Source organism: Bidens hawaiensis, unplaced genomic scaffold (genome assembly GCF_021521415.1).
Source record: "Bidens hawaiensis isolate Kalapana, Puna unplaced genomic scaffold, B.hawaiensis_p1.1 tig00013425_1, whole genome shotgun sequence".
Lineage (NCBI taxonomy): Eukaryota > Viridiplantae > Streptophyta > Magnoliopsida > Asterales > Asteraceae > Bidens > Bidens hawaiensis.
The window spans coordinates 300634-310476 of record NW_027492137.1 but is presented as its reverse complement, the minus strand read 5'-3'; the positions used below and the strand labels follow the sequence as shown (position 1 = coordinate 310476).

Sequence of the window (9843 nt, the reverse complement as noted above, 5' to 3'; positions counted from 1 at the left end):
AATATGACAATATTGTTGTACTACATGTATGTAATATTATTGTATTACGACAATGTTATATTACACTTATGTAATACAACAAGATTGCTACAATACATTTATGTAATCTAACACTATTACATTTATAATATGTCAGATACCGTGATCAACTTTTTTTTAAGAAAAGAATTGAGTTTTTTTTTTAAAAAAAATATATAGTATGTTTAGGTGGAGTTTTCATGAGTTCTTTATTAGTTATCTTTTCAAAAAAGAGCTTTCTTCAAAAACAGAATTTTTCTTGATAATAAATTAATATAATTGAGAGTTTTTGTGCCATAAAATTTTTCTTAAGGCTGTGACTTTAAGTATTTATTGTAATTAATTGAAAAGGATGAGGTTGATAAAACAAAAATATAAAGAGTAAACCACTTTTTTTTTCTTTTAAGATAGGATGAGATCGTTTGATCGACTATTGGTTTATTTACATGTTTGAACATATACAACAAGCTAGTTGAAAAAAACAAAAAATAAAAAGAGTAAACCACTTTTTTTTCTTTTAAGATAGGATGAGATCGTTTGATCGACTATTGGTTTATTTACATGTTTGGACATATACAACAAGCTAGCCATATTTGTTCAAACATGGTTAGACCGAAAATCGTTTTAAAGTTTAAACTAATGGTGTGTGGGGGGGGGGGGGGAGGGGGGATTTAAGACTTGTCATGCATATCGATTGAACCAAAAACTTATTAAACTATTGGTTTGTTATGCGGGCTGGTTTTTCAAAACATAAACAAATTTAACGTGAGACATGAATGTTGATTTAAAACTAAGCTAATAAATAAATTAATTACAATTATTAAAAAGTAGCGTACACATTAAAACAGAAGACAACAACCTGCGTCGCTAGCCCTTAAAATATTAACGGGGAGTTAATATATATTTAGCTTGTCACTATATAACATTAATCATCAGTATAATAAATCAATCATTACAAATCAATTATTATACACTCCTGTTGAGTAACAATATAACATCACTAGAATATCTTTTATTAAAATTAATTAATTAATAATAAATAGTACTATAAATAAAAAATATAAATAGAAAGAGAACAAAATAAAGACCAGAACAGGGGTTGTTTTCTTTCCTCATTCCCTTTCTTTCTTTCTTTGTCAAGAAACCTTCATATTCTCTTACCCTAATAACCCTAATAACCCCTTTATTATTATTATTACTACCCAAATTCATTGGTTTTTTCATCTGGGTTTTATCTTAATTTGAATAAAGATTGAAAATTTTGAATCTTTTTTAGGAAATATCAAGTGGGTTATGAGAATTTGAGGTGGGTCTTTAATGGCGACTGAAGAATCAATTGAAGTCAAGTTCAGGTTAGCTGATGGCAGTGATATTGGGCCTAACAGATACAGTCCCACCACCACTGTTGGATCTTTGAAAGAGATTATTCTTTCACAATTGCCTAAAGGTCAATTCTCTCTTTATTTTATTATATGATTTACTCCCAATTTGATGTGTTTTTATGGTTCAATTTTATCTTTGTGGGGTCAATTTGGTCATTTTAGTGATGGGTTGTTCTTGGTATGGATTATAAGTTGATGTTTTTTTAATCAGTTTTTGATTTTATGAATTGGGCATTTTTTGTGATTCTTGAATATTGAGTTAAGTTATTGTTAATTGTGGAGACAAGAATTTGTGAATTAGATTAGTAAAGTTGCTAAATTTTAGGGATTTTGAATATCTTTGATGAAATTGTTTTTATAGCAATGTCCTAGAATGTGCTTTTGATAACTTTGGCCTTTTATCCGTCCGCATCGTTTTCATCGACTAATTTTTGTTTTAGGCATTTAATTAATATGATGTGAAATGTGATACAAAATAACATCGACAACTTTTATCAACCAATATTGTCTGATTTTCCCATGAGGAATTGACGGATTTGGTTTTTGGTTACCTAAGTGGTAGGGATGAATATGTGCTCACAAAATATTATGAAAATGAAATAAAATTACATGAAAGAATAGTAGTTTACGAAGTTAGCCTTATTCGTCATTGTTATCGGTGAAGTTGATAAGTACCACCGATTAAAGTGGGCCTTATTGACGTTTTTAATAATTGTATTATTAATACAACCAACTACCCTTTTTAGAATAGGCCACCGCATCCGCAAAATAATGGAAAAACGAAAAAAGTTATGTAAATTTCGTCATTTAGACGTCAAAAACACGAAAATTATTCTAGATATGTTATATATCAAAGTATGTTGGTTATATAGTGTGATCAAATATCATCTTTATGATATTTCTATATATATAGAAAAAGGTTTATATAAAAAATCAAAGTTTCCTAAGTGTAGGAAGGCTTAAAATAAAGCCTTCCATGTAAATAGGACACTATACCTCTTATTATAGGACACTATACGGTTTTTGCACACTATAGATCTAAACCGTTAACTACTTTGATGAATATATTTTGACCGTTTATGTATGTATAATGTCTTAATGCCTATACTTATATTATTCTTATGATGAATATATTTTGAGCGTTTATAGATGAAGAAAGTGGTCCTAAGAGCATAAATGATATGAAACTTATCAATGCTGGGAAGATTTTGGAGAACCATAAAATGCTTGCGGAATCTAGGTCTCCGGTGAGTGAAGTTCCCGGAGGTGTTATCACTATGCTTGTTGTCGTGCGCCCTCCCATGCCAGACAAAAACAATGGTAACTAATTCTTCTATATGCATTGATTAAATCAAATGTTTGTTTTAGGTTAGATGCAATATGTTACACTTTGGGATTTCTCACACCAAATGCTAATTCACCTCCGTGTGAAGGTCACCTGCCCATACGAGACGAGCCCGAGCTTGCCTTACCTCAAGCTGATCTTGCTTAACTTACAAGAGCTCGAGTTCGTGAGTAGCTTCTCAAGCTCGAGTTCGGTTCATTATTGTTTTTAAGTAATTTGTATATAATTTTTAATTATTTTGTATACATATAGTTATGATTAAAATTTTTATATATAACATAATATAGACCATTTAGTTATTTTTATCATAATTTTATATATAACAAGAATAATTATATAAATATATAATAAATATATTAAATAAAAAGTTATATAAGTAATAGGCTCGTTAGGGATGCAAGCCAGCTTGAGCGCAATAAGTGAAGCTCAAACATTGGCTTGTTTGATTTTAAACAAGCTTATTTAAGTTCGAGCTCATGTTAGCTTGCTATTCGAGCTTTTAGTGAGCTCATCTCGAGTAGCTTACGAGTGGCTTGGCTTGTTTACGTGATCTCAACAGTGAGCGGTGGGTCTCGCGAGTTTTCCTTACCATGTTAAAGAAATCATCATCATCATCATCATCGTACTCAGTATATCCCACAAATAGCAAAGCTATGGTAGGGTCTGAGGAGGGTAAGATGTAGACAGCCTTACCTCTACCCTCTAGGAATAGAGAGGCTGCTTCCGGTGAGACCCCCGGCTCGATAGTAGTTTTGCATCAAGCCTTGGACATAAGGCACATAACACTCAACCATCGCCGATTGGTGTTAAAGAAAGAAAAGGTGAAAAACAACTGCATCTAAGATGTTAAGCGGTTTTGAATGGTAAATATGTAAAATATTAGAAGATAGATTAGCGGTTTTATATGTTGATACTATATCTCCCATAAATAACATGGTTTGACTTTTGGAGTCAAGTATGTTACTTCTTAACTCAAAATCTATACCTCTTGTATTAACTAATTAAAGAAAGATAAAAATATGGAGTTTGTTCCATTAGTTTTGTTGCTGTATCATAGTTTTGGCTTTTGAATATCCAAAGAATTCAGTATGATACATGAAGGTCAAATGTTGTAATTTTGACTTTAAGTGCCAAAGACTAACATGTATTGATTCATGACAGACACCCTGCATGATGGCTCCTCGAAGCAGAGCAACTGTCCATGTGCGATTCTCTGACCGTAAGATGAACCGGCCTCGTGTAGGCTCGTGTTCAAAACTAGATTTCCAGTGTTTCTTGTTGCGGATAAAATATGGAAAATGGGTCAGTGATCATTTTGATTTCTTTTTTTTTTTTTTTTGGTGTTTGTTTGTAAGTTTGACTTGGAATCTTAAAGGGTAAAGAAAGAGAATGTATGGTTATATGTTTTGATGTGTATATTTGTAGACCGAAAGCACAAGTTTATTTTTTCAATTTTACTTTCATGTTTTAATGTGGAACATCAAGATAAAGTATGTTATGATATTATGTTTAAATCAAAAGCTTTAGAGGTATGACCTTGTTGAGAAATCTTTCGTTCGCGGTACAACTCGTATAACTGTTAAGTTGCTTGACAAAGATCCAACATCAGTGATTATGTGATTATTATAAGCAATATAACATATTTGAATCTGTTATGAACCATTATTATTAGAGTGACTCTCCACATGCATAACCACCGTCTATTCATTATCATTGTATTAATGTATAAGTCCTTATATAAAGGCATCTTGTATTTGGTTATACATATCAATAAGATCAATCTTCTTTCACTCTATTCTCTCTATTATATATATGTAATATGTATATGGATCTTTGATAAATGTGCATGTTGGTTGCTATTAGGCTGTTGTTTCACAACACGTTATCAGCACGAGTCTCTTATGATCTTCTTGGTTTCATTCTCCCTACGTAACTAAGGTATCAATACTAACTTTTTATTGATCTTTGATAATATCACCGGCTATTGTTTTCTTTTTCGAGGAAAGATACAAATTTACATGTCATTGATATGCATTATTTTTTCCTCATAATGAGTGGTCTAAAGAATGAGTATGTACATTTTCCCAACACACAACAAATTGAAGAATTAATATGTGTATTAGTTAAAATGATTTTATTTGGTTTTCCATAGTGCACATGAGGTTTTCACAGCTTAATTTATTGCATACAATAGACCAACAAATATTATTAAAGCACTAGCCATGTTATTTGAGAACATTCTATCTATATTTTGAGGAATTATTGCACTTCGTAACTCTATGTTTTTCCTTTATGAACCAACATAATACTATGGTTGTTTTCTAACTAGTTGACATAAAAACATGATGAATTTGAATATAAACCCATATATTGTATTTTGGAATATTGATATAAGAATTCTTTTTATTTTGGATTTTGAGCGGATGAAACTGCTGGAGATCCGTCTATGAGGTTAAGATTTAACCTTTACTTGGTGAATCAATATAGTTATTTGGGTTTTCAGTTTTTTCAATTTTTTTGTGATGATTTTATAAACTTTTGAAATGTATGAAACTATCGTTACTACATATTGAATTTATTTACTCAATAGTAACAATAATAATTATTCAATAATTACTTATAACTACAAATGTTTTAAATAGTGGTATTTATTAGAATAAATGTAATTAAATTACGTTTGTTAATAGAAGGCTTGTTTTTCATTTTTTTTTATTATACTTCAACTTAATGTAAATTGTGGGGGTGGAATGCATATATTTGTTAAGAATGAAATTCATTATATAATCATAATTAAAGTGACAGTTCAGTTCATATGATTTTACATCCACATTTCACGTATTCTTAGCTTCATATATTTATGAATTGATTACATATGTAAAATTTGATAACAATACAAGATATTTATAATTTAAACTTTTGAATGCTGATATGAAATATAAATATATAAAATGCTTGTGTGACAAAATACATATATAGTGGTATTATTGAACTGGAGATATTTAGGACGCCTTTTATATATTATATTATATAATCAAGGGAACTTGATAGAGATAGTTGTATATATTTGCATGTGATGATGATATGTAATTTTGTGTCTTAAACTATATAATATCACTATTCACAATTAAATGCATTGTTGTTATACAATTCATGTTATTTAAACAAATTAAATTCATTGTTATACAATTCTAATCATGAACCAATTCTACATATATTGATAAACTATAATAACTTTTGATGGATTTGATATGTAGTGATTATTATTGAAAAATATCAAAAGTGCAGCTTTATTAATGATATTATAATAACGAATGTGACTCGTTTATATCAAACATGTTTTATGATTATCTTCAAAATGTTATATGATAGTAGAATGCGTGAATTGTTAGTTGGGATTCTCAACATGTTGCAAGAATGTAACTTGTTTATATAATGATATGTTGTTATGTTAAGAATCACATGATTTTAATTTTATATTATGTATTTATAAATTATTTATTGTATTGTAATGTATAGAATAAAGAACTAGTGTTTTATAATCAATCTCGTGGATGATTTATACATGATTTTATTATAGTGAAAGACCCACTAGTTCATTGAAATAATTTAATGTAAAGAATGGGAACCCCATGTGTCACACTCCCTAAAGCTCATTATAAACTTATATAAATTAAGTTGAATGATTTCGAAAAGATAAATGAGCATTACTCCATCACAATTACTTATTATAATTGATATTATGTGATTAGAAAATTATTTATGAGCAAATAATGAATAAAACAATTTCCATTTGTCACGCCTTACATTGCTCCTAGAGAGGCAATATATTATGAGGTTTGAGAATTACAATGAAATTTGTGTGGTTCTAATCCATTCGTGAAGTGAATGTGATGATATAATCAAGGTAAAAGATGTTATCATGTATATAACTAAGGAAGTTATAATGAGGTCACCATTCCTTGAAGTGAATGTGATGACATAATGTTCAATATAAAAGTCATGATCATGGTTAATGAGGAAATTGTAATGACCCACCCTTGCGTTAACAATGAGATCAACCATGTTAATAATAAATGTGACCACGAGAAATGGCAAGGGATTATTATATGAGAATAAAATACGAGAAACATGTTTTAACATGAATGCTTGAAATGATAATACATTTTACTCTCGTATTTTCTTTCGTGTATTAAACATACACGAGTGAAACTAAAGCATATATGATCATAAGCTAGAAACTTATGGATCATGATCGTTTGATATATTGGCTTGACCGGTTAGACCATTCCGAGTCATTGATGATGTGAAAATATTGAAGAACCAGAAGATTCTTCATGGTAATTAAACATATAATGTTTTCTCTCAACATAACTTAATTGTTACCCAACTAATTTGGGTGTAAATCTCTAATATACTATGGAAATGACAAATGGATACGTGTATCCCGACATGATGTCATTTAGTGTTTTAAAATCGATGCATCGTCTAAATGGTTAGCAACATCGCAACCTGAAGTTTGCGTGACTTGTGACTTAGCTAATAGCAAGCACACTATTATAGAGGTGATCTTAATTCCCATATTACTAATGATTATTGGAATAAGTGTTAAACAACATGTGATTATTATTGTGACAATTTTTTATTGTTGAAGACGATGAACAAACGTCTATGACTAAATACAAATCCAATAATCACGAGAGAAAAAATCATATTTGTTGGAAGATGTGTTTTTACACACAAGTTAATATTAATTCACATAAGGCCAACAAGTTATAATACTTCATCCCCCTTACAATTGGTTTCGGTCAGGAACTAAATATTTCCCATTTATAGTTTTTAAAAGTGCATAACACATTCCAGTTGCTCCACCACAATGCACAAATATGAGACATCAAGGAAGGTTGGGAATATATGTTGGATATGGAAAAGTATTGATAATTATGTATTTAGAGCCATTTTACGACTCAATATTGATTTTTACTTAAATAAAATAATATTTCCAACATGAGGGGGAAATAAGAAGCAGTTGGAAAATTAAAAAGTTGTAATGAATTATCATTATGTTGATCCTCAAGTTAAAAGGTGTATTCAAGAAGTTAAAAAGATAATTCATTTACAAGAATTAGCGAATTAACTACCAGATGCATTCACTGACCTAAATAGAGTCAGCTAAGTCACATATAACAACTGCTATTGCTCCAATAAATGTTATTAAAAGGATAACCATACACTTGTAATGAGTTTATGGCACGCCTGAAGCGTGTTAGACTATTTGGTTCAAGAATAAAAATCCTCGAAAATGGAGCAAGTAATGAAAATGATCAAGTCGAGGTATAATAAAAGATTCTCTTTAAGAGACGATAGACATGATGGTTCTAGAAGAGAACCCCAGGTACCTGAAAATAAAAGAGATCTCAACAAACTATATCATGTCTAGATATATATGGAATCGAAAAAAATCAACGTCGTTGATAATTTGTATAGCGCTTGAAATAATGAAAACATTGAGGATCAAGAACTAAGTTCTGCCGATAAAATGAGATATTAAAATGATTGGCCAAAACGAACATATGCAAATGATGCAGAACTAAATTCTCTCACGAATCTATTAGTTTCTGGACAAGTGGTCCATACAACTAATTGTTGTAATATATATTAGATATAAAAGAGTCTTTTATGTGAAAGCGTAATAAGAAAAATAAAATTATGCAAGGTAAGGCATAATTAATGGTACAACGATGATAAGATATATTATCTAGTGGTGGATGCAACACAATTTAATCTGGAAATACAAGAGAGAATTGATATGCATTCGATAAATATTATGATAATGAAATTTATCCTTGGAGGATTTAAAATGCCAAAATCATATTAAATAAGTTCTCAAGGATGATACGATTGCAATATATAAATTCGAGGTTTAGTGCATAAAAAATTCGTAAGGATGCAATTCATATGTATCAATAAGCATATTCAATAAACTATGTACAAGAATGGTACAATATGAAATGTTTCTTATATAACTATGGATCGTATATTTGAATATGATATCTAAAATGATGCCAAACTCTTGAAGAGTAAATTTATATACATGATTGGTTAAAATGGAAAGAAGTTCATGACAGATTGTAAAATCTCTTAAGTAATATGTTGTATACATGATTAGTCAACAAGAAAGGAAGTCCATGACATATTAGACGTGCATGAAGCATTTAAACTAAAATTTCTAGAAATTTATTATATGAAATGAAAAGTTCTATATGTGGACTACAAAAGCCGAGTCAGAAATGATAAGATCAACTCGGTGATATCTTGTTGAAAAGAGGTATCAATATGATGTAATCGATCCATGTGTTGAATATTTTATTATTAAATCAACATTATCATGTGATGATTGCATTGTATCTCGTAAAGAGTTGGTATGCGGGTTGAGCACTTGAGTAATGTATTTTTATATCAATCAAATTTCATCTAGAAGATGTTGAAACATTTTAATACGGATAAAGTTCATCTCATATAGAACAAATTATCCTTATTATCAATAAAAATTCTTAGTCAAGAAGTACACCATATTTTATCATAATTGATTCAATAATTCTTGCTAGTTATACACACTTATGTATATTATATTTATATTTATTGACAAGATATAATTTGTTTTGGTGATGAGACATCGAAATGAGTTAAACATAATATTTTGATATATGCAGGGTATAAAATATATAAGTTTATATTTTACTAACCCGTAAAAAAGGTTTGGTTAGTCGTATCGATGCAGGGAATATAATATAGCAAATTCGTGGATTTCATGTCACTTATTTACAAGAAGAGGAACTACAAGTCATCCATGAAGATAGTACAACGTTGCTCGAAATTAGAAACTTTGCACGACAAGATCAAGCGATGAATCATTAACTACAAAAGATTCAGTCAAACTTTCGTGAAGGTTAAAACCCATCATTTAAAGGATGTATAAATGAGGGAGAGTATTATACGCGTTGCACTCTTTTTCCCTTAGCTATGGTTTTGTCCCAATGGGTTTTCCTAGCATGGTTTTTAATGAGGCAACATTACCAAGCGTATTCCATTATGTGGATA

General features: G+C 29.7%; 1 protein-coding gene across 1 annotated transcript; it reads left to right on the top strand.

The window, feature by feature from the left end:
- Positions 1 to 1111: 1111 nt before the first annotated feature.
- LOC143543998 (membrane-anchored ubiquitin-fold protein 3-like) lies at positions 1112 to 4249 on the top strand. The gene is made up of 3 exons (XM_077036186.1): positions 1112 to 1465; positions 2550 to 2720; positions 3907 to 4249. Exons 1-3 carry the CDS (start codon positions 1336 to 1338, stop codon positions 3960 to 3962), a joined length of 357 nt encoding a protein of 118 aa, XP_076892301.1. The 5' UTR covers positions 1112 to 1335; the 3' UTR covers positions 3963 to 4249.
- Positions 4250 to 9843: the final 5594 nt, after the last annotated feature.

Bases quoted from the DNA above. Each gene is read 5' to 3' on its own strand.
- LOC143543998 (XM_077036186.1), top strand. From the start codon at position 1,336: ATGGCGACTGAAGAATCAATTGAAGTCAAGTTCAGGTTAGCTGATGGC. The intron at 1,466-2,549 runs GTCAATTCTCTC...GAGCGTTTATAG, and splicing joins TCTTTCACAATTGCCTAAAG to ATGAAGAAAGTGGTCCTAAG. The intron at 2,721-3,906 runs GTAACTAATTCT...GATTCATGACAG, and splicing joins CATGCCAGACAAAAACAATG to ACACCCTGCATGATGGCTCC.